Source organism: Myotis myotis, unplaced genomic scaffold (assembly GCF_014108235.1).
Source record: "Myotis myotis isolate mMyoMyo1 unplaced genomic scaffold, mMyoMyo1.p scaffold_m19_p_14, whole genome shotgun sequence".
Taxonomy (NCBI): domain Eukaryota; kingdom Metazoa; phylum Chordata; class Mammalia; order Chiroptera; family Vespertilionidae; genus Myotis; species Myotis myotis.
Window position 1 is genome coordinate 37,628,217 of NW_023416318.1, and position 25,549 is coordinate 37,653,765.

The following is a 25,549-nucleotide window of genomic DNA, read 5'->3' on the forward strand; positions in this document are numbered from 1 at the left end:
CCAGGATGATCACCTTTTCCAACGGTGTCAGAAGTTCAGTGAAGGGGCAGGGCAGGGGGCAGACTTTTGGATGAAGCAGCCTGAAATGTGTGGGATATTCCCATTGAAAGGTCTTGAAGCCAAGGCAAAAACACCTTTGCTCTTTTCTTCCTCTCATTGTGCATGAATGATCATGGAAAAGTAGGAATCCTGGGATTCAAGGGAACCTAAAAGGTCATCCAACCTAAACACTGCCTAGCATCCTTACCAGAGTGAGTGGATGGCTAGTGCTTGAATGCCTCCAGAGATGGGGAACTCATTAATTACACAACCAAAGTAGTGAATTCTTCCTTGGACTATTGAGACTTTGAGGAAAATTTTCATTGTATCCATCTGAAATCTTTATCCGCCATCCCTCCCTCCGCACCAATTAAACACAGCGTGTACCCAACGTTCTAGGTGCATTCGCCTCACCCGCCATCTGTTTGTGTTCTCTTCCTTGGGACTTCACAGGAGAAATGTGGGCCCTTCGGGGAGCAGGCACTCATTTCCTGAGGCTCTGCTTCTCACTGTGCGCCTCACGCAGAATAAAGCAAGCGGCACCTGGCATTCCTTCTGCAGTAAAATATTTAATGCTCCCCCACCCCCTACACACGCACTGGTGCTGGCTGATAAAGTAGAAAGGGTGGTTGGGAAGGGGAGATTCCTCCCCCCAAGTCCCTGACCTGTTTGGGGGAATCATGGTTGAGAGGGGCTGGGAGGCAACACTGGCATGTTAGGAAGCCTCAAAAAGACACCCAAACAGCTGTTTCTTTCCCTCCTTTCCTTTCCTTTCCTTCCTTCCTTCCTTCCTTCCTTCCTTCCTTCCTTCCTTCCTTCCTTCCTTCCTTCCTTCCTTCCTTCCTTCCTTCCTCCTCCTCCCTCCCTCCCTCCCTCCCTCCCTCCCTCCCTCCCTCCCCTATTCCCCCACCCAACTCCAACTCAGAAAGCCCAGAGCTAAGGGTGTAACAAACTGTTTTCTCAAAGCCATCACTGTTACTGCCTGCTGGAAGTATTAACACACTCAAAAGAAGTGGTGTTTTTGTTCACACGTTTAAGATGGCAAGCTGTTTTGCAAGTCACTCTGTGCTCTTGCACATTCTGATTTAATGGTGAGAGCTGAGTTTAATTTAGCTCAGCCATTAACCAGGTGTGTGACCTTGAGCACGTCACATGCCCTCTGTGAACCTTAATTCCTTTGTGAATAACATTAGCAGATTGAGTGAGATGATTGCCAGGTTCAAAATATTTAGGATTTATATGTTTAAACATCCTGCTTCTTTAGCCTTATAACTCTATTGCCACCTACTGGTAAAAACATGCACTTTGCCCTTTCCCTAAAGAAAAAAAAAAAGGTGCTGGTGACATCTGTTTTTGCCCAAGGCTTTCAGCACCTTGAAGGTTATGAAGAATTAGAATGCTGGGTGCTGTTACCTTAGCCGGGGAGAGACCGTTTCCATGCCTCTGCCTGTCCTGGAAGCCTGTCCTGTTGGTGCCACTTTCATTTATTTGGGACAAGTTTGAACCAAATCACTTTTATCCAAAAGCCGAGGCTGGAAAATGTTTGGACAGCTGAGACTTGGTGCTTTTGGACTTGGTTGTAGTGAGAAGGAAGTAAATTTGTTAGAACATTTGTATTCCTGTGCTGAGGCGTAAGGGTGGTGTGGAAAAAGAAGCTGGAAGACCCATCCTGGGGCTACCAAACACTAGCCAGGCACTTGCGGGGCTCGCCCATCTTCTCTGACCTTAAGTCTCCTCGGCGAAGCTGAAGTCATAGAGACCTGTGCTCGGCCAGCGTGGCTCAGTGGTTGAGTGTCGACCTATAAACTAGGAGGTCACGGTTCGATTCCCAGTCAGAGAATGTGCCTGGGTTGCAGGCTGGATCCCCAGTGTGGGACGTGCAGGCGGCAGCTGATCAATAATTTTCTCTCATCATTGATGTTTCTCTCTCTCTCCCTCCCTCCCTCTCCCTCTCCCTTCCTCTCTCTGAAATCAATAAAAATATATTAAAAAGAAAAAAAAAGACTTGTCACCCTGCCTCACATGGAGGTAAATGTATCAAAATCATTCTGGAGTGTCAGTCACTGCTGAAAAAGGAGTTAATTTTGTGACAGTTCTTGCTTGGTCGTCTCATCGGGACAGTCAGTGTCTAAGGGAAGTATTGGTTCTGACTGATGTCCATAGTGACAAGGTAGAAACATTAGCATTTCCTGAGAGCGTACCTGGTGTCAGGCACTGACCACGCACCAGAGGAGGTTAAGTCACAAGAACCTGAGTTCGGTACGACGATGTTCCCATTTCACAGCGAGGAAACTGCCGCCAGGGAGTGGCAGAGCGAACCTCAAGGCCAGCAGGCGGCTCTGGGCCTGCACTTAGCCACCGTCTGTGGCCCGCGATGAGTCATTGCGTCAGTGTCTCAGGGCACGTGGGTAGGCCCCTGAGTTGCTCGCTCCCTGGCACACCTCCTGCAGTGAGAGGGCCCGGACCCTCCCGCACTAAGACCCCAGTGATGACCCGTGCAGTGGTCACAGCTGCTTCCGTGCCGCACATCTGGAAGTCACCAGCAGGGGACCCAGGCGGGAGCTGCAACACAGGGCCCTTCGGCGCCAAAGGTTTATGGGACAGAAGCACAGGTGGCCCTGCCGCTCCCCGGTTTCTCCCCAGTGACTCCCCGGGGTGCAGTTTTAGGAGGAGGTGGCGCTCTGAGAGGCAGCTGGGGAACCTCCACACTTCCCCCCATGCCTCCCCCCACGCCTCCCCCCTCGCTGGGCCTGGCCTCCTGCAGCAGGGGCTGCACATTTCCCCTGAGCTTCCTCTCCTCTGGCTGTGGGAACCCAGGAAGCAGGCAGAGAGCAGCTGCGGCTGTTGGGGGCTGCAGCCACGAGAAGGCTGAGGACCATCTGAGGCCTGGGCATGAGCCATCACACCCGTGAAGCCGACAGGCCCCGTTTACAAACAGATCACCCTCCAAAGCTCGGTACGGGGTATTTGTTTGGGACCTGGCTGCCCTTTTCCCATGGAGACAACATTAACTCCATGGTTAGGTTTCCAGGCCAGCGAAGCTCATTGATCAAACAGAGCTCAGAGGGCAAAAGGATGGTTCCAAGGAAAGTCACCCAGTTCTAATGTCAGTCATCAGGAGCACACCGCTCCTGCCTCCACCTCCGAATAGGGCGGGAGCCACCAGGCTGGCACAGGTGGCTCCTGTCCGACTCCCAGGGCCCTGGTGGAGGGGGGGTTTGGCATAGGGGCTGCCGTTATCCACAGTGTGTGGTGGGGGTGCCCTCCACCTGCAGGAGCCATGACGGGGCTTCACGGCTGGTCGAGGCCAAGGGCTCGCTGGGAGGATCTGAGATCCTCAGAGCAAAGTTGCAGCGATGATGGTGGAGGGGGAGCAGCAGCAGAAGTGGGTAGGATTTGAGGGTAGAAAGGGAGCTGGGAGCATCTGTTGGGTCAACGAGAGCGGACGTGATTATTGGGAGCAGGAGGAGGATGGAGGAGAAATGGAGGATAGAAAAAGGGAATGTGGTCAAAGGCTGACAACAACCTTGGGTTGCTGGACAGTAGAAAGTAGGACCTGGAGCCTGGCCAAGCATAGCTCAGTGGTTGAGCATCAGCCTATGAACCAGGAGGCTACGGTTCAATTCCTGGTCAGGGCCCATGCCCTGGTTGCAGGCTCAATCCCTGGTGTGCCGGAGGCAGCCAGTCGATGTTTCTATCATCATCGATGTTTCTCTCTCTCTCCCTCTCCCTTTCTCTTACAAATCAATAAAAACATGATTTTTTTTAAAAAAAGAAAAAGAAAGTAGGGCCTGGAGATAGGTCTTGTTGCCAACCATGCCCCTGGCGGTGCCCCTGGCCGTGCCTGATTCCAGTGGCAAGAGCCTAGGCTGCCCAGGTCCGGGGCCTCTCAAGCAGACCAGCCCCAGGAGAGCCCTGGGGTGTCTGGGCCGGCAGAAGTTTTCTCTTCGACAGAACAGACAAAGCCAAGAGACGTTTTCTAGAGGTTAACACAACTCGGGTGACCTGGATTGAGCCGCCGAGGCCCGCAGTATGTGGGGAGGGCGTGTCGGCAAGGGAAGCCGGGCGGGGGTGCTGAGCAGCGGGCAGCCTGGCCAGGCTGACACCACCCACCCGCAGGTTTCCGGAGAGCAGCTCCCGGAGCATCAGCCTTCGGTACCGGAGGGGATTGCACTGGGCTGGCCGATCCACATGCAGCCAGCAGTCTGCTTTCTTTCCCTCATTTTGCCCCCTGATGAAAATGCCCTGGTTCAGGTTTTCCTTGGAAGCCAGCTGAGCTCTCTGTGGTTGGCCCTCCTTTTGGGGGTTGCAGAGGAGGCAAAGATCCTGGCCAAGAGGACAGGAGGAAGGAGTGCCCCATGCTTGGCTGCCTGAACACTCCCCTGGGCCTATTAAGGCCTAAAATGGCCTTGCAGTCCTCGCCCCGCCCAGCGATCTGATTCTTAAGCCCTTTGTCCAGGACAGCAGCAGGCACGTTAGCAAGAGTGTAATTGTGAAGCTCCTAGAAGCTGCTAGCCCTGTCCGGGGACCTCATGGAGCCCCTGCTCCAATGGGCATCAAAGCAAAAGAGAACTTTCCGTCTCTCTAGGTGGAGGGCAGGCAGGTACCCCCAGCAAAAGACAGACCTACTCTGTTTTCCTTGGAGGTCTGGGCCCATCCGAACGCCCTGCAGCTGCAAAGGGAATAGTACTTGTATCAAATCTCTGAGCTCAGGGCCTGGAGGTAGTGGAAAGCCTCTAAGGCAGCGGTTCTCAACCTGTGGGTCGCGACCCCTTTGGGGGTAACCTAAGACCATCGGAAAACACATATATAATGACATATTGTTTTTGTGGTTCATCACTATGCTTTAATTATGCTCAATTTGTAACAATGAAATTGGGGGTCACCACAACATGAGGAACTGTATTAAAGGGTCGCGGCATGAGGAAGGTTGAGAACCACTGCTCTAAGGTCACTCAGTTCCCCCTTCTAATCGCCACAGGCTTCAACATCAAGAGCACTGCTCCCTCCTCTGCATTCCCAGTGCTTGGGTCAGACCTTGAAGGGCGCACAGAAGGGAGCAGAGGGAGCCAGGGAGCCTCACAGTGCACAGGAGAAATCCTGGAGCGGAGGGAACGTATTTCTGTTCCTCATCTGGAAGTACCAGGGCCAACTTAGCTCTGCCTTTCCTGGGAAAAGATAAAAATTTCTCCTCCTTTTACCCTAGTTCCTCAGGCATAAGCCCTAGAGAGTATCCCTTTTCAGGTTTATAAGAGCCAGTTACTGAATCCTTAGGAATTTCTTATTAAACCCCCCACAAAATTGCCTCCAGGGAATGGCGATGAGCGAAAACTTTGCTTATGTAAGGCTTCCTTACTTTTCTTACCAGTTTCTTTACAAGTGGGGCCCTTGGGCTGTATCTTTTGTTGGCATAACCGGTGGAATGCTTTCTCTCCAAATCTAAATCAAATGGCAAGGATTTGGAAAGACAAAACCCGTGTAAACAAACTTAACTTTCATCAGCTAGAAAGGTGAGTTCAGGTTCTTACCTGGATTGGCACGGGGGCTGTTTTGGCTGGTGGTGGTGGACCAGAGATCTGTAATAACATTTGACTGGTCAGAGCATGAATGTTAATCTAATCGCAATCCTTCTTTCCATGATCTAACCTAATAAGACATTACCAAGGCCAGAACCAAGGTAAAGCTTTGTCCTTGGGCAGTCTGAACCTGCCCCAGAGGAAGCATTGAAACGGAAAAACAAAGAAAGAAAGGAAAAGGGTTGAACTTAAAACACTATTCCAGGTAATAATAACCCTTGTATTTCACTTCTTTTACGAAAGTACCATATTTTTATACTTCATTATTACAATAATTCTTCTCAATTGTGCCACTTCCAAGGTGGTTAAAGTAATCCTTCAATAGACATGTCACTTAACATTGAGCAGTTTGCTTAAACTGTGTTAACGTGGCATTGATGCAAATAGCGTTAGCGCTCGGTGATTTTTAAAGGTACACAATGGGTTATCCTTAATTACTCTGAGAGAGAATCAAATAGGCTTCAGCGTTCATCATTTATTGGGCAGTTTCTCTGAAGCAAGGTTTTAAAAGGGAGAACGGAGATAGGGGTGGAGGTTCTGTAAAGAGCAATGCAAAATCCCTTTGGGGGAGAAGGGGCCACGTAAAAACCAGCAGAGGGAAAGAACCAAATTTCATGGAGGGGAAGAGGTAAGAGGCCATGGAAAACCATCAGCTTCTCTTGCAATCAAATCTATCTGCCGTCAATTTTCCATTCCCTTTGTCTTTGTTCCAATCATTTGGACACAAGACAAACTAGCTTTCCTTTCTAATTATAAAGACAACACATGCTTACTGTAAAAAGTATACTAAGGACAGTAAGAAATCACCTGCAATGTAATCCCTGTATTCGAGTGTCCAGTCTAACCTGGTATGCAATTTTGGTTTGTAGAATTATATCCTCTTTTCTATGCAGCATTCTCACGCACAACACACAGTTACGAGCATGAGATGGGTGCCTGTGCTGTTCTATAGCTGCTTCTTTAACCTCACAATCTGTCCCAGGCTAAGCTTCTGTCAGTAAGTGCACCTCGTCATCAAAATTTAATGGCTGTAGAGTAACTTCTTTACTGGTCTGATGATGGACAGTTAAATCGTTTCCATTTAGTTTTCTATGATGAACAACATCCGTGTCCGGGCTTCTTTACACCCTTGGCTGGTAATTACCTGAGAATATATTTCTGTAAGTGCAAATTCTGGGTCATGTCTCCACACGCTTGCCATAACGGTGTGTTATCAATTTCCAGTGTGAATTGGTGAAAATGACACCTTACTGCTTAATTTGCATGTTTTATTCTTGGTGAGGTTGAACATCTTTTGTTATATTTATTGGCCACGTAATAGTTCTTGCACTTTATCTTTGCCTGGTCATGACCTTCACCCATTTTTCTTTTGGAATGTTTGTTTTCCTATTTGTAAGACTGGATTTTAGGAAAAACTTTCTCCAGACACCTTAAGGAAATTAAACCTTCAGAGATGAGATAAATGTTGGTAGACAGGGAAGTTGCATGAGGAAGGGATGGGCAGTTACAGATGCTGGTCGCCTTCCTGTCCCAGGTTTCACCACTTCCTTCTCCTTTCTAACACCTGTCAGAGGGTGGAGTGGAGTAGAAAGGTGATCAGAGCCATCACTGTGCCTTGCCACTAGGTGGCGCTCTGCTTCCCTCATTGGTCTACCCTTCCTTGTGGAGGCGTTTAATCTGCTAGATTAGCTGAAGCAACCATGGAGCTTCTTAAAATGAACCTGACCAGGAAAGCCGTGCTGGGCAAAGCCACTCCACATTGCAGACCTGGTGGATTCAGCTGACTCTGCAGGTGGGCCTGGAGGGATTTTTCCATCTTTTCCAGAACTTTTTCCTCAGCGTCTCTATGGATATGGTTCTCTAGGCTGCCCCCTCTGGTCCTAGGATGCAGCTCTGTGGCCTCTTGACTCCTGTGGGTGCCAATATAGTCCTTGGCCTCTACCTGAAGAACAGCCTCACTCCTGCCTGGGAGAGGAGGTCTCTGTCACTCTGACTCTTGGGACCCCTTACCCCCAACCATGAGTTGCTCCTCAATATCTTGTTAGCTTTGCACATTCGTGGATCAGTAAAGGGGCTATGATGAGACCTTGGTGTCCAGTCCCATCTTCATTGGAGTCCTTCCACCTACATCAGCTCCTCTTCCCCTGTCTTTTCCTGCCACAAACTTTCTACTAAAATCCCTCCCAAGTTCCTATGTCCCATCTGAGAGGCAGCTCTGTACCTCATTGTAAAGCAAAGATGAGTCATGGACCCCAAAGGCAGATTGTTCCTGTCCCACCTGCATACTTCTCATGTGTCCTAAGCTGAAGCGACCTGCTACAGGGACCCTGGTGGGATGTGTTCACCAGTGTAGCCCAAGATCCTAGAACAGTGCCTGACACATAGTAGACATTCAGTAAATATTTGTCGAATAAGTAAATGAATTGGATTTTACGGGAACACCCTCATTCACAACCACTTCTTAAATCTTTTGACTAAAGTCAAAATAAGAGAAAACAAAAACAGAAAGCCAACCTTGATAAATACAATAACAGCAACCCAGTCGTCTAGCAGCAGCAGGGTTACTCTCTTATAGGAGGCAGATTATTTTCAGCTCATTTGAAGAAACAAAGGAATTATTTGTAAACTAAAGATTGTATAGTTGGGATAAAATATCACAGAAAACATCTATAGCCATATATTAAGATAGGCATTTATAAAAGTAGATTGGTGGTTACCTAGGGCTGCAGGAAGGAGAGATTAGGGTGATATAGTGAATGACTCAGTTGGGGTACAGGGTTTCTTGTTGGGGAGATAAAACGTTCTAAAAGTGATTGTTGGTGATGATTGTACAACCTTGTGAATATACTAAAAACCATTGAATTGTACATTTTCAATGGGTGAATTGTATGGTAGGCGAAAAGTATCTCAATCAAGTTGTTATTAAAAAGACATAGCCCTTCACACATCAGCTTTCACTTCTCTTCAGTCCTACAGAAAGTCCCTTGAGTAGGCAATATAAGCTTTTAAAAGTCCTCTCTCCCATCCCCCTCCATGGCCTGGCTCCGTTCTTAGCAATTACTGGGCATACTGCATGGACGCTCGCTCTGAGCGGATCTGCCCAGCAGCCTGTGGGGCAGCATGGGCGCGGGTGCTGGACAAGGATGAAGAAGGAGCACTGATGGGCGGGGGGGCTGTTGTCCAAGGTCCCTATCCCCAGGCCAGGAATAATGAAGTGTTGCCAGGTTGGGAGCCACTACTGCAAGTTGCTTGAGGTTTTCCATAAGCACAGGCCCCACTTGTAATAGGATTTCCAAGCTTCCAGGGTAGCCAAGCAAATACGCACATGTTTGATGATATGTGTTAGGTAAAAGTTGTCCTCAAAGGAGACACCAGGAGCAAACAACAAGTTACTCAGCTACTCAAAAATCTTTGAAAGAATCAAAGCCTCCAAAAGTCAAGAGCCTGAAATTAAGAAAATGGAAAATGTCTGCCTATGGGAGCTCTGTCCCCAGCATCCTTCCTAAGTGTTTCCTCGTTTGCTGTCAGGCATAGTGTGCCTGTGTTCATATTAACCTGAGGTGAATAAGAATAGGGTGGTGAGAAGTGTCTATCAATCTTCAGAAATTATTACTTTTTAAACATATTTTTCTTATTGATTTCAGAGAGGGAGGGAGAGGGAAGAGAGATAGGAACATCAATGATGAGAGAGAATCATTGATTGGCTGCCTCCTGCACGCCCCACACTGGGGATCCAGCCCACAACCTGGGTATGTGCCCTGACCGGGAATAGGTTGATGTTCAACCACTGAGCCATGCCAGCTAGGCCAAAATTATATTTATTTGGGGACTTTATATCATAGCTTCTTCCATGAGTTGTTCATTGAATGGAATAATCATCATCATCATCATCATCATCATCATCATCTCTATTTCATAGGGTTGTTGGGGAAGATTAAATAAATTAATGCTTGCAGGGTGCCTGGCCCATGGAAAGTGTGGACTATGTGCATTCTATTACTTATTATTATTTTTTAATCCTTACCCGAAGATATTTTTCCATTGATTTTTAGAGAGAGTAGAAAAGAGAGGGAAAGACAGAGAGAAATATTGATGTGAGAGAAACACATTGATTGGTTGCCTCCTGCATGCACCCTGACCAGGGCCTGGTCCAGGGAAGAGCCTGCAACCGAGGTACATGCCCTTGACAGGAATTGAACCCGATACCCTTGGGTTTGCGCAGGTGGACACTCTATCCACTGTGGGCTCCATTACTTGCTGTTAATCACAGTGGGAGTTGGCTGTGTCTAATCTTGCCACCCATCCATGTCACGATGGGTCAGGCCTGTTTCTGTGATCTTCATTAGCACCTGGGTGTGGTTTATGGCAGGGATGCCTCCTGCAAGGGGAGCCACAGGAGGGCCAGGCTGCCAGGGCTCACACCCAGCTGTGCCACTGCCCCGCTGTGTGATCTGGGACCAGTTTCCTCATTGTCAACACATTGGAAGGGCCAAATGGAAGGTGACATCTACGTGATGGGGTCGTTGTGAGGATTTAATAGGCTGATATTTGTAAGATGCTTAGGAGAGTATGTAGCACATTTAAAGTGCGTATTTGTATTGGTTAAATAAAAAGATGGAATGAGAGCTGGCTGGCTCTGATATGGAGGGGAAGGGCCGTGCTGTGTGGCCGGAATGTTTGGAAGCTGGAGGTGAGGCTGAAAAGGACAAGTTCTGAGCACCTCCTCCTTGAAGGACAAAGTGGCCCCAGGAGGGAAATATTAGGACAAATTGCTGAGACAGCGGTGACACTCCAGTGGAATTTTCCACCCGCTTCCCAGAAGGCCTGTGGAAATGAGGAGGTGCTGATGAGCCAGGATGGCTTACATGCACACGTAACTGTGCAGAGAGAAATATTGATGTGAGAGAAACACATTGATTGGTTGCATGAGCCCTGACCAGGGCCCAATCCGGGGAAGAGCCTGCAGCTGAGGTACATAGAAACTGGAGATTGGGTTACCAGTGCACGCTTCAGGTTGTGTTTGAGGTAATACCGAGATTGATCCCATAAACTAGAGACTTTGGTAAAACCTAAAGCTTTACTTAAGAAATGGATACAAGTAGGAAGACAAAAAGCAGTCAGAAAAGGAATAAAGATTTTTAGCTATCTGGCTTTTCCTAAAGGGATTTTTTTTTTGGTTTTATTTGTTTCTAATATTTGAAAGCTCCCAGGAGTTTATAATCTGTCACTTAAAACAAAACAGAACTCAACAGTATTTACAGAGAAACCTCCTATCCCTTCAGCTGAGCTTTTGGAGAAATGGGGATTTTGTAATGGGAAAGTTTCATGTGATATCCTACCTTCAAAAGTATGATAACAAAGGTCTTATTTTTAAATCTATTTAAAACCCTTTCTATACAGTTTGCTTATTAGCTCTTAGCTTGATCCTAAACTATTATTATTGGGCTCATTTTTACCCCTTAAATCTGGGAGAACACATACCCCTGGCCCAGGTCTCAGGCATTCCTCCCTTACCCAGCTCCAAAGGTGGGAGGCAGGCACTCCATATAGGCGTTCAGACAGAGGGCTAATCTAAAAGCCAGTCTCCCGCTTTCTTGCACATGGAAACACACAGTGTACCTACTGACCCAGCTCCCTGCTCCTGTGGCCCACCGGCTGTGGTCTGGGGCTGCTGGCGGCGGAGCCTGCAGGGGGGGATGGCTTGGGCAAGGTGGTGTGGGTGCCTTCTGCAGAGGTGGTCCCCGGTACCTGCATCAGGGTCACTGGCTGTGCGGTTGTCCCTGGAACTGATGGCTTCTGATAGGCTTTTGTGGTCTCATCTGTAAAAAAATGAAATTACCCTGGGGCCTATCAAATAGCCAGTAGACTCTGCAGGACAGATGCAGAATAAACGTTTATTGGACATTAGCTTATGAGCAAAGACCTGTGCTAGCGGCTGCGGAGGGCGGAATTCGCCTGCCCCACAGGGATGGAGCAAGAAGCCAATACACAGACCAAAGACTGAAGAACAATAAAGTAATTAAAGACAGTTCAAACCTCAGAGATGTGGATAAGGCAGAACATGATTAATTGCCAAGTTGATTTTCCAGACGCTAGAGGCCATGGTCTTAAACATACTTTTTTGATATTTCAATTAGCACTGGTCCAGGGATAAAAGGTACTCTAGTGTTCACTTACTTTTAGAGAATGCATTCTAGATTTCTACTTCATGACTAGTCAACTAACTCTGGGCCTCAGTTTCCTCATCTGTCCAATGAAGTAAGAGAACTAGTTAGATGGTAAGGATCATGTTGATTCTGCTAACCTGTGCTCTTCATCTATGTGTGACACTTTAGATTGCTTTCACAATTTTCAATGAGATTGTTACTACTCTGGGGGCTCTGAAAGTATTTCTGATGGTTTAGGGCAAGGAGACATGTGGCTACCCACTGGGCATTGTCTTCAGAAGCATGTGTTTGTGCCGGAAGGAGACACAAAAGGGTCCCACAAAGTGAAGAGCACCCCAGTCCTGGGAGGACAACAGCCCCCTTGAAAATGCCTGGTGGATCTAGGCATGGGGTTATGCCAGCTTTTCCATCTGACCATCTGTATCTGACAGTTCTGGAGGCCAGGAATTGGAAATAGGTGTCACCCGTCTGAACTCAAGGTGTCAGCAGGACTGAGCTTTCTTGGGAGGTTCTTGAGTAGAAGTTGTTTCCTGCCTCTTCCATTTTCTGGTGGGTGCTGGCATTCCTGGGCTTGTGGCCACACTACTCCAATCTTAAAGGCCAGTGTCCTCAATTTTCTCTGCTCCATCTTCAATTGATCTTCTCCTCTGTGTGTGAGTGTGTCAGATCTCCCTCTGGTTCACTATTATAAGGATACATGTGATTGCATTTAGGGCCCATCAGGATAATTCAGAATAACCTCCCCATCGCAAGATCCTTAACTTTATCCCCTCTGCAATGCCCATTTTTGCCATGTAACATTCACAGGTTCCAGGGATGAGGACATGGACATCTTTGGGGTGGGGTGGGGTGGGGGGGTATATTTCAGCCTACCACAGCATCCCAGTTCTAGCCTTAACTTGGCTCATGGTTGGTGTGTCTCAGGTACACTGATCAGCAGGCATAGGGGATAACATCTGAGATGAAAAGGTGGGGCACTCTTTGTGGGAACCACCCAATTCCTCTCTGACATTGTGCAGCGTGCTGGGAAACTGCCTACCATGGCCCCAGGCCAGCTGTGCTGAGGGATGTGTGGCGGGTTATTCAGATCCACTGCTCAGCACTGGCACCTGCTCATTCCCCACCCTGACACTGTCACCTCCTGCGCCAATCACTGACTTGGGGGAGCAGTCAGCACACAGCGCCCTCCCTGCTATGGGCTGGAGTCTGGTCATCTGGTCTGCGCCTACGGGCATCGGCCTGTCAAGGCAGGAAGCAGATCCCGCCTTTAAGTCTACCTAGACTGTGCCAGACAAATTGCTAAAGAGCTGGCAGTGGCTTTGGGGTTCGGCCAGGCTTCACGCCACCCATGGGCAAAACCGAACCTGTGATTTATGGCATTTCCATGACTTTAAAGGACTTGAGCTCTCGTTACAAGTCTTCGGGAAGTTTCTAATCTCTCTAAAGTTCTCTTCTGTCTTACCCTCTGGTAAGTGCTACCAGCTTTCATGCCTCTTTAGGGAGGTGCAGCCCAGGTCCAGCCTACTTCATAGAGGAAAAAGCCATAATAGAATCATTGTCTATTTTTTGAAATGGGATATAATTATTACTTTAGAGAGAAAGATATAAATAAATGGACAGTACACTTTACTTGCAAATTATGAATCAAACACCTGTTTTTACTGAGCTCAGAGGAGCTCAAGGCTGTAGCCAGATAACGGCTGTTTGCCTCTGCCTGGGGAGCAGCATTTAAATCTAAGCGACACCTGTCCAGCAGGAGCTGTGCAGCCAAGTCAGGGTGCTTCCTATTTTCTGAGTGAGAGAATTTCCCAGGGAAGAAGGCTGTGATGCTTTGAGAGGTCATGCTAACCTGATTTACCTGTTAACTCACATTCCTGGGGAGATGAGGAGGTATTTTATAGGGGCCTGCTGAGACCTGAACAGCTGCTGGCCTCACATCTCCCTCTCTCCTGCTTTCCCCATATTGCTACAGGAATTTCATCACGTAAGGAAGAGTAGCAACACAGGGGCCACCCTTTCACAATTCTCTCTGGATATTTTATTTGAGTGGGTGAAATTAACTCCATGGTGAAACTGGTACATAGGAGGTGTTCGATCTATGGTTATTGAATAAATGAATAAAGAATGAATGAATGAACTTAATTTTTCCCACTATGACAACTCTACAAGATCTTGTAATAGGATAGCACTACCCGGTGATCATGCCATTGGAGATAGAGAAGGTTTGGTAGAGGGGACAAGTGACATCAGCAATACTTGACTTGATGTTCTAACGATGGCTTTTCCTCTTTTTAAATGTATGTGCAAGAAAGCCTGTTTGGCTTCTCCACCCTCCTCTTGGATGTCAGTAACTCAGGCGTGTGGAATAAGTACTTGCCAGAAGTAGGTGGTGGTGAGCTGGGCCATGGCACTTGGGGTAGATAGAGAAGTTTTGGAAATGATCTCTGATGTGAGTATGTAGAAACCCAACGGATTTTATAACCTAAGCTGCCATTTGGCTGTAAAGTCTCTCCCCCTCATCTCTCTCCCCACTCTTTACCTTCTTTGAGGGGTGCAATCAGTGTTTGCATGTGGCATGGGGTAGTTAGAGGGGTGCCCTTGGGCAAGGCATGAAACATCTCCTCATCTGGAAGCTGGGGCCACTGGCACTCTGCCTCAGAGTCTCTGAAGTACAGGTGTCTGGCAGGGAAAACACTTGCTCATTGATAGCTACCGTCGCAGGAGGTTGTCTGGGTTCCCTCGTGGTCTGGATTCTGGCTGAGGCCCAGAGCGGAGCCAGAAGGCCCCAGTGCCCATTCTAAATGAGGGCACTGCCACTGAACTTCCCACAGGGGGTCGTGGGGGCATTCGATTAGAATCTGCGCGATTACCAGCCCCACGTCACCGGGGCCAGTCAGCAGAAGGACGGGACCAGAAGCGTTGGGGTTAGTAGCCACTATTTGGGGACAGCTGTGTTTAGGACCTTTCCTCCTTCCTTCTGGCCTTGCCCTTCCCAAGCCACAGGAGGGAACTTCCAGGAACTGGCTCACCATGACTGCAGGGGCCTGAGGGGGGGAGATGGGCCTCTCTCTTCTCTGATCTTGCTGAGCCGCAGCACCCACGGGCCCACCGGGTGCACTGCAGAAGCAGGCTTGCAGAAAAAGTTTCGAGGAGTATTCTTGGAGTCTAGAAGTACTCTCCTTCTCAGTGTAAAAATAGGGGTACTTGACATGTGGTCCCTAAAGTTGGGGGGCTTACTTGAACATAGGGATTGTTTCTGAAGGGGTGGGTGCAGGGCTCAGAAGGCCAAAGGTGAAGTGAGATGGGAAGGGAAAGGTGACCTCACCCCATCCTTGCTCTCCTCAAACCCCTGAGAGGAAGAAGACAACCCCAGTCCTTCCCATGGCTCTGTGCCAAGCGGCTGCTGAGCCAGGGAGCGGACCTAACTCAGATGAAGAGTGGGCCCAGCCGCTGGCCCAGCAGGAGGGGGCCAGGATGCAGCTGAGCACCATCCTCTGGCCCCAGATGTATCCACATAATCACCTCCCAGAAATCACGGAGAACTGCTGGCCTCGATGAGACAACAGAGAGGCCAGGGACGATCTCCCTCCATCAGCTGGTCAGGCTGTATGGACCTCTGTCACCTATTCCTCCTCTGTGCCCACACCAAAAGAGGGCAGGAGCGAGATCAGAAATGGTCCCTGAGCCACCATAGTCTGCTGCCAGCGTGGGGGTAGGGGTGGGGAACGGTTGTATCCTTGTACTTCAACCAAAACAAGGCTAGATAGCCAGAAACATTAAAATGCCATTAAAGATATAGTTGGAGAAGGAACTGGGTGGGGGGTGGGGGGTGGGCTGAAAAACAGTTGCTATTTGTATCCCAAGGCCTCTCAAATCAAGGCTCTTTAAATACACTGTTATTAGCATAAACATACAGATTAATGGTATAGAGAGAGGTTTCTGGAGCCATACTGTCTGGGTTTGATTCTCGGCTCTAGCTGTGTGACAAAGGGCACGTTACTGAACTTCTCTGTGCTGTATTTTCCTTCAACTGTAAATTAGGGCTAAGAATAGTATCTACCCATGGTGTTGGGGTGATGGAATGCAGTAATCAGCTCTGGGAACAGTGCCTGGCACACAGCAAATGCTAGCTTCTCACACTATTGTTACACCATGTTCTCCTTAAGTCCATGAACAAAATGGGCCAGCCCAGCAAGTTTCTGGGAGCAATGCAAAATCCCATTATAACGCAACACACCGCTTCTCTTTGTGCGGGAAATGAAAGAACCCCCACAGACACACTGCGGCAGAGCACACTTCCCGCTCTAACACAGAAGCCTAGAGAAAGGTATTTTCTTGGCCCGAGGTTTACATGATGCTAGGTCCCAGCCTCAGAGGCAGCATGTCTGTGGCCTGGGTGATTCAGATTCGCTGTTTGCTGTTATCTCCTCAGCCACATCCTTCCCTTCCCTTCATTTCATACCTAAGTGAAGACAGCCTTTTCCCTTTCAGCTGCCTGGGAATATTTCCAGACAGAATGCCATGTCATCTTCTAAAGTAACAATACAATAAAATTGAAGGCAGCAGCATTGAAATCTGAATGAATGACATAAACAGAGATAATCTTGGAATTGGGAAAAAGCAACAACAAAAAGCCTCATTCCTCTGCCCCAGCCCTCCAATCCCATTGATTTCTGGACCCATCTTCCTGGCATCTGTTAAAATATTACTGAAGTCAGTGGACCTTGCCCGGTTAAGATGTTAATTGCTGCACTATCTCCTCAGACACAACATTGCATGTTTACGAACTCAGATTTAGATGAAATCACTCATGAATACTTGCCTGCTTTGGCAGCTGGGCTTTTAGCTGATGAATATGTAAGAGCCGACGGGTAGGTTACGCCCTTTTGGGGTTTACCTTCTGCAAAAGAGAGAAGAAAGATTTATTTCTAGAACTAGAGGCTTTAGATGGCTCTGTTTTGATAAGCTGCTTCCCTCCTTCCAATTTGTCTTTCTTGAGTTCAGTGGAATCAGTCCGTCTCCCCCGTGCTGAATTGTTGATTACAACACACAAGTCAAGTGGCATCTTGCTTTCCTGGACAGCCGGTGCTGCATTAATATTCGAGAGGAAGCAGTGAAACCTCCGTGACTCAGAGCTCACATTAGCATCCACTGTTCTGCCCGTGAAGATGTGACATGGAAGCTGAGGTTTCATACATGTGGCTTTGAATGTTTAATTAGGTCAAGAGATGGATGTGAAAACATTCCCGGTGCCCCTCGTCAGATGTTGGAGCTCTGGCCACAGGCTGGCTATGCCTGAACGGCTGCCTCTCACTTTCATGGACCCCGTGGGATCCATTTGAATTCCATGGCCCTACAGAAACCTGGAAGTAGGGAAACGGAATTGTAGACCAGCCATGACCATAAGCATTAGTTGCCCACCCAGGGAGGGAAAGTTAGATGCCAGGCAAGAAGGAATGCTAATGTATAGCAGGGAAATAATGGAGACATAGAAAACAAGACCACCCTAGCTGGCTTGGCTCAGTGGATAGAGTGTCAGCCTGCGGACTGAAGGGTCCCGGGTTCGATTCCGGTCAAGGACACATGCCTGGGTTTGGGGCTCGATCCAGTAGGGGGCGTGCAGGAGGCAGCCGATCAGTGATTCTCTCTCATTATTGATGTTTCTATCCCTCTCCCTCTCCCTTCCTCTCTGAAATCAATAAAAATATATTTAAAAAAGAAAGACACTTCTAGCCATTGCAGAAGCACAAGTGTTTATTATCACTGGCCAAAAGGATTTTCGGTTATATGTCAGGAGATGGAATGAGGGGATGTGGAAGTTGAGATTTATAGGGAATAATCTCAGCAGATTGATATGCTCATGAATTAATTTTTCTTTTAAACCTCTGTTGGGATTCTTGGATTGCAGGCTAAGTACTTTAGATCAAAATACTCTTATTTAGCCAGGAGCAACTTGGTAAACACCTATGTGGAGATTATATTTCTCTCCATACGCAACAAATTTGTATTCTAGACATAGCATTTTCATAAGGCCCCTATTCTGAATTCTTTGTTTCTGAATTCTTTGTTACAAGGCAAACCTCATAGTACTGTGTTTGGCAACTTTCCACTCTCTGACTTAGGAAGCAGTCTAGTTTGTATCCTAAGTGTGCAGCGGGAGGAGGGGGCGAGGGGAGGGGCAGGCGAGGAAGGGGATTGTTTCTTCTTTCTATAAAAATACTAGCTAATGAATGTGGAAGAAATGACAGAATTAGAACAACTGTAATTGCTAATGTAATTCTTGCTGCAGCAAGGATCAATAGATGTTTACACCACTGAGTGATTTGTTGGGAAACAAGCTATTCATGCTGTTTCGAAGTATCACCCTGCCGGTTGCTTATTAATTACAAGGTATTTTCAGCATGGAGAGGGAAGGTAATGTATCCAATTAATCAAATTTAGCCTCACCAACTGGACACATTGCCATTATGTGTCTTCTGATATGGTCATTGTGATATGACATAATGGATATGCCATGATGTTACCTGTATAGTATCCTTGCCAAAATATTTAACCTGAATCCAATCAGGAGGAAAAAATTGGACCTGTGTGTGGTCCAGATTGTGGGACATACTACTAGACAACTGGCTGGGACTTCAAAAATGTCATTGCCGTTCATGACCAAAAAGGTAATGTGTTGAGATAGTTCTAGATTGAAGGACACCAAGTAGACGTGACAACTAAATGCAATGGATGGTCTTTGGATTGTTGATCCAAAAAAGGAAGAAATTATTCTGAAGACTATTTTAGGATAATTGGATACAATTGAATAGAAACTATTTGTTAGGTAATATCTTATCAATGCTAATGTTTTAGATATGGTGTTGGTTTTTTAGGAATATGTTCTTGCTCTTGCAAGATGAGTGTTGAAGATCAAGTGTCATGATGCCTGCCTGGTTTAGACAAAATACAGGCAGATGATAGGTAGACAAATAGATAAAGTAAATATAGCAACATATTAACAATTGGTGAATCTGGGTAAAGGGGATCTAGATATTCATTATATTCATGCGAATTTTTCTGTAAATTAAAAAAAAATTCAACAGAAAATGGATATTAGCTAAAAACTTTAAAAATATGAATAAAATATGGACTTTGATTAATAAAAAAAAAAAATTCAAAATAAAAGGTTAGATTGGAGCCCGACCAGCATGGCTCAGTGGTTGAGCATTGACCTATGTACCAGGAGGTCATGCGGGGGGCATGCAGGAGGCAGCCAATCAACGATTCTCTCTCTCATCATTGATGTTTATATCTCTCTCTCCCTCTCCCTTCCTCTCTGAAATCAATAAAAATATTTTTTAAAAAAGGTTAGGTTGGGAAAATTCACAAATATAATAAAAGGGTCGGGGGGGGGGTCATGATAATACAAAGATACTTGGTTACTTTTTCACTGTGAAATCGTACTAGTCACTAGCTCACCAACATTACCTCTTTGGAAAAGGGGAGAAAAGTGAAAATGATTTTCTACAAAAATCCAGTAGAGGTAGATAGTGAAAACTGATTGACTAGTGCAACAATCCTACCTAATAAAGAGGGAATATTGACCCTGTAATTGACCCTCATGCTATCGCAAAGATGGCAGCGCCCACAGCCAATAAGGAGGGAATATGCTGTTGACTGCCCCGCCCTCAAAGATGGCGGCACCCAGTCCCCTTCAGCCCCCCCAGCTGCCCAGGGCCACCTGAGGCTCAGGTAACCAGGGCCAGCTGAGGCTTGTGCTGCCGGCAGTGGCAGCAGCAGAGGTGTGATGGGGGCATCACCTTCCCCTGTTCCTATCTGTTTATTTACTAGAAATCTCGAGGAATAAGGTTCTAGATCTGAGATTCATTTGGCATAACCAAAGGAATAGTTAAAAAAAACACAACACCCAAGTTATTAAGTGTAATTCACTTAATTAAAAAGTTTGATTGGGCTTACAGAGAGCTGCAGTGTGTTTAACATGAGTAATTGGAGCCTTTCAGTATTTCCAGACTGCAGTGATTTATCAATGTAATTATAACTCATTGTTTGATGATCCTAATTATGAGAAGAATCCTTCAGGTTTTATGAAATGAGGTGGTCCATGAATTAAAGCTCACAGCACATTGGAAAGAGCACGTTTTGTCCCAAGAGGTTACTTAACCAAGCACCCGTGTTAGCAGCGTCCCCCGGAGTGAGGGCGTACCTGAGACGACGAAGGATTCCCTCCACCGGGGTAGGGATAAGGACTGGATGCCGTTGGAATAACTCTCCCTGTAGCCAGACTGGCCAGCTACTTTCTGAACAAGTACTTTCCCTCCTGAATTATCAAGCACACCACTGTGAAGAGAAAAGAAATGTTTTGAAGAAAGAACAGAACAAATATTGTTTGATGTGATCAACAGAAGACCAAACCAGCCTCCATCTTTATTTAGAGATAGGAAAGCAGCGAGATTAAGAAAAGGGTCACCTTGACCTGCAGCCCAGCCCCCAAGAACCGTGCCTCCTCCACATGGCCCAGCATCCACCTCCCAGCTCCAATGTCCTTCTTTTTCTAATTGCAGGACCTGATTGTTCGGTCAGGAATTTCTCTTTGCCACCGTGCCTCAAATTTCTTTTCCCTGGTTTCCTCATTCCCACTAGTTCTTTCTTTTTGATGTTGTTAATCCTCACTCAAAGATATTTTTCTGTTGATTTTTAGAGAGAGTGGAAGGAAGGGAGGGAGGGGGAAAGAGAGAAAAACATTGATGTGAGAGAGACATCAGACGCCTATTGTTGTGTTGGCTGTTGTCATTTCTTTACTTGACAATCTAAGGCAGCGGTTCTCAACCTGTGGGTCGCGACCCCTGAAAATACATCCTGCATATCAGATATTTACATTACAATTCATAACAGTAGCAAAATTACAGTTATGAAGTAGCAATGAAAATAATGTTATGGCTGGGGTTCACCACAACATGAGGAACTGTATTTAAAGGGTCGCGGCATTAGGAAGGCTGAGAACCACTGATAAGGGAAAAGTGATCAGTGCTCCTGACTAAATAGTCAGGTTTTGGATGTTTGAAAAATTCTGCACATGCCCCAGCCAGGACAGGATCTAACCTGCAATCCAGGTATATGCCCTTGACTGTGACTCGAAGCTACAACCCTTCCATGCACAAGCCGACACTCTAACCAATGAGCGACACTTGCCAGGGCCCCATTGGTTCTCTTAAGTAAAACCTCTTTCCTGACAATTTCCAATTTCACTGTGTGACATCACAGAATGTATTTCAAAGGGTGTGGTATGATGTTTTTAAAAGCAAATTATTCCTTTTATTTTGGGCTAGAAAGGTGTGCAGCTAAGTGAAACTCTTTAAAAGAGTCCTCAAACACTGGAATTGTTGATTTCATTTCTAGGTTTTGAAGGTTTTGGATCCTGACATGATGTAACTGACGCTCAGTTCTGGTTTCTGAATATCATTTTCACATTGTCGTCCCCTGGCCCCAGAGGTTAACGTGGCTCTTTGGGTGTCTGTAATTTATGGCACAGGGGGGCTAAAAAACACTTAGGTTTGTGTTTATCAACAGCCTTCCTTCCCTCCAGGAGTAGTGGTTGCCACTTCTTGCTCACCCGCCTTATGGGAGTCAACAACGTTCAATACTCAACTTCATGACCCAGAAGAAAAGAAAGTGATAATAATACTTAGCATTTACAGCACTAAATTGCTTTAAAATCATCCCTATATATCAGCAATTTTCAACCAGTGTGCTGCAAGAATTTTTAAAACATCCAAAACCTGACTATGTAGTCAGGGGCACTGACCTCTTTTCGTTTAGATTGTCAAGTAAAAAAATGACAACAGGCAACACAACAATAGGTGTCTGGTGTGAATGAATCAAAATCATACCTATTGTTTTGTCAGGTTGGCAAAAAATATAGTATATTTTTTGGTGTGCCGCAGAATTTTAGTAATTAGTTTAGGTGTGCCAGGAGATGAAAAAGGTTGGAAATACTGGTAGCTGCCATATATGGTGTCTCCGAGTCCCTCAGCAAACCTATGAGTTGTGGAGTTGAGTGAATGTGTTATTCCCAGATCGTAGAAACAGAGAGGTTAGTGACTCCAGATTTTGTAACTAGTAAATTTCAAGGCAGGGATTTGAACCCAGGTCTAAGTGACCTGGAATCCTGGGTCTGTCCCACTGGTCACAGTGGCCTCTTGGGTTCAAAAGCACAGGTACCTCCTGGCGCCAACTCCTCATGTCCTTGCAACCCTGCTGTCTCTTCTCTCAGGAGCTCTCAGAATCCGTGACCTCACTTCTCCCAGCTGCAGCAGGGCTGGTCTCAGCTCCCCTGACAGACCCTGGTTTTCTCACTGTCTCAGTTCAAGCTGCAATGTTTGCTCTGAGAACCTGGTTCCCACTTCTGCCTCACTGGATCCCTAGCCCCGCCTTCCCCACCGAGATTGACAGGACTTCCCTAGGCCCCTTCCTAGCAACACTTAAAGTCCTGCCTCCCAGTTGAGACTCTGATTTCATTTCGTCTTGTGCTGTTGCCTAAACATTTCTTGAGTTAATTTGGTCTCCCGGCTAGATTGGAAATTCTCGTATGGGAACAACCATGTTTCCTGCTTCTGTGATTAGCAGGCCTGTCGATGGTGTTGGGCTCTGCTTCCCAAAGCCAACTGGTAAGCTTTAGGGTTGTGGGAGCTGGTTCATGTCACATCAGTAGCTTGAAATCAGACACGATGGGAGTATTTATTCCACACAAATCGGTAAATCAACAACCCCAACCCTTTTGGAGAGCCGGTGGTTAAACATTTACCGGCATACCAGTGGTGTATCCGGAAACTTCTAATTATTAAAATAAATTATCCCGTGGTCTCTTTACTCATAATTAATGGGGGAAATAAAAATAACTTATGGCTTTTTATTTTCCCCCAGAGAAATTATTCTGCTCTTGGATTTATGTTCCATTGTATTGATGAAGTGTGTGTGTGCCCTCCCTGTAGCTGCCACTCAGAGTGAGGGAGGGGCCCGTGCTGTGCTTTCCTCAGGCTGTTGGAAAGGCTTGTGGAGGCCGCCAGGGTTCTTACGATGGACTTGTGGACGTTACGTAAGACTGAAAACCCAGACTCGGAAAGGTGTAGGTGTAGACCTATTGTGCTCCCGTGAGGTGCTCCCGTGAGGTGCTCTGGTTGTAGAAGAGCATGAGCCTCATGTTATGGACTTAACTGGAGGGTGAGGACATTCCCAGACATTCTCCCAGAGAAGGGCAGATCCTGGGAGGCCAGTGGCCTGTAAACTACAGGAGGCAACAGCAGTCCAGGGAGGCGAATGCACCAGGCCCTTGACCACCACAGGAGATCCTGGAGGAGGGACAGAGCCTGAAGTGTGTCACCTGGGCCCTGGGCTGGAATCGTGGACATGACTTCTCATCCTGAATGTGCAACTAACTAGCAACTTAATGCACTTCCCTGTGCTTCAGTTCCTCTTCTAACAAATGGGGATGCTAGTAGCAGCCTCATAGGGTTGAGATGATGCTAAAAGGCGAGAATTACAGTGTAAGGATTACTGCCCTTCTGATGACATCTTTGGCGAGGTCACATGAACTCGCATGTCTCTGTCCTGCATAGGAAACATGGAAAGGCAAGAGAGAGCCAGAGTGGTCGGCGGAAACCAGTGCCAACCATCTCAGATCACAGTTGGGAAAATACAGGCACCTTAAGACAGGCTCAGCCTCTGCAACAGAGGTCAGTGTCTACACAGACACAGACGGGAGAGAGCTGATGTGGTGGAACTGTGGGCACGCCCATGGGCGTGAAGGATGAATGTGAGCATGCACACGCGTGCAGGTATGTTTGGGAGGCATGCACGTGTGTATTCGTGCACGTACAGGTGTGTATATAAATCTTTACATACCTCTTTTCTTTTGGCATGAAATTGACTTCAGAGTGAAAGCAAAATATTGTTATTCCATAGTCTGGACTTAAGAAATAGCATTTAGTGTTGTTTTTCTTTAATACTCCTCTACTTGTCTCTAATAGAGCCTCTGTAGTCCTGCCACATTGAACGATCCGTTAATTCCTTCTCTCTCTGCAGTGATGCGGAAAAGAGGAGTACGGCCAACAAAATCTAGTAATTCCTACAACTATTTTTACACGTAGATTTTTTTTCTTTTCTTACTGCTTTTTCAATTTCAGAGAAGCTACTTGCTACACACCTTGAAGGGAAATGCATTTTACATCTTCTCCCCCCTCTCTGGAGAGGTACAACCGAATAATTAAGCGACTGGTGTGCCAGGAAGGAAAGGGGAAAGATACCAGAAGCCTGAATAATTCAGACACTCCATCTAGTATCCATTGTCCATGCCTTGAGTCAGGAGCCACGTCTCACAGCAGGGCCTGTGGTGGTTAGGACTGCGGGCACTGATGTGGCTTCGAGTCCCCATGTGCTGCTACATTTTAATAGTGTGGCTATTCAACTTCTCTTCATCCTTAAGGTGTGGTTAATCGTAATTGATACCGCATAGGGCAATGGCGAGGTTTAAATAAGATAACATAGGTGGGGTGCTTGACACATACACATTAACCTTATTATCAAAGATACTAAGTAAAGCCCTAGCCAGTTTGGCTCAGTGGATAGAGCGTTGACCTGTGCGTTTGATTCCGGTCAAGGGCACATGCCCGGGTTACAGGCTTGATCCCCAGTAGGGGGTGTACAGGAGGCAGCTGATCAATGATTCTCTCTCATCATTGATGTTTCTATCTCCCTCTCCCTTCCTCTCTGAAATCAGTATAAGTAAGTATACATTCCCTGTGTTGTACGAGGATTCTGTGAGGGTCACCTTTGCCTCTCCTCTTTTAGGCAGGGACTTAGTCCAAAGCATGCCACGCCTCCTGTCCTCCTGCCTGGTCTCAAACCAACAGCCGACCAAGCAGAACCACCGCCCCCTCCTCCTCACTCCTCCTGTCCCTCGGTCTCAGGCATCACCGTGGCTGGGACATTTCTTCTCCAAACGTCTGGGCCTGCCTTCATCTCATCCCTAGTATCTTCTTGCTCAGCACACACAGGTATTTACAGCATCAAGAACTTTGGTGTCCTTGTCAGGAGCCCGTCTCCATTGAGGGGTACAGAGGAGGGCGCCCTGCTGTCCACAGAGCACTGGGAAAGGAGGTCCAGGACCACCCGCAGCTCCTGCGGAGTCCAGAGGGGCAGGCAGGCCACATGGAATCCAGGGTGCTCAGTTACATTCGTACATTTTTGTTTGCTACATGGGCAACCCTGCCCTGGCTCCCCGCCCACACCCTGATTGCTAGCTGTTCAGTAGCTCCGTGCTACCCACCTGTGAACCGCAGCGGCACACACGCTGGAGGAGGAAGCGTAGACGTTCGTGCCATACACGTGGTACTTGGGGTCTTGGCATCCTGCCGGGCATTTCACAATGAACTCGGGATTGATGATCTTCCCAGCTTTGACATCACAGTTGATCTGAGGCACCGCTGAGAATATAAAATAGGTCAAACTGACACCCTGTGCTATCCGCTTATATGGGGTGACTCTGTCGGGTCATAACTATTCATTTAGTTAATCACGAAGAGCCAGAGCCTGGGCTGACCCTAGGTCCCCTCCATGTAATGAAAGCAAAGATGTAATTAATTAGGACAGCCCTCAGACCAGACACACAACAAACACCCTCTGTTGCATTTAACTGCCGAGAGCAAAAGCAAAAGGCTCATTCCTGTGTTTATCTGGGCAATCAATTAATTGAAGAGAACTCTGGGAAAA

At 47.1% G+C, this 25,549-nt stretch overlaps 1 protein-coding gene across 3 annotated transcripts in view; it reads right to left on the reverse strand.

Annotated features, from left to right (window-relative positions):
• VIT (vitrin) overlaps positions 1 to 25,549 on the reverse strand; it is a 96,072-nt gene that overhangs the window by 29,927 nt on the left and 40,596 nt on the right. For 2 of the 3 annotated variants that reach the window (XM_036334864.1, XM_036334863.1), the window contains exons 4-8: positions 25,107 to 25,263; positions 19,989 to 20,122; positions 16,605 to 16,682; positions 11,243 to 11,434; positions 5,568 to 5,615 (exon numbers count right to left, since the gene is read on the reverse strand). In XM_036334864.1, coding sequence (XP_036190757.1) covers positions 5,568 to 5,615; positions 11,243 to 11,434; positions 16,605 to 16,682; positions 19,989 to 20,122; positions 25,107 to 25,263 — 609 coding nt within the window. The remainder of the gene's footprint in view (positions 1 to 5,567; positions 5,616 to 11,242; positions 11,435 to 16,604; positions 16,683 to 19,988; positions 20,123 to 25,106; positions 25,264 to 25,549) is intronic. The other variant, XM_036334865.1, reaches the window with a different exon arrangement.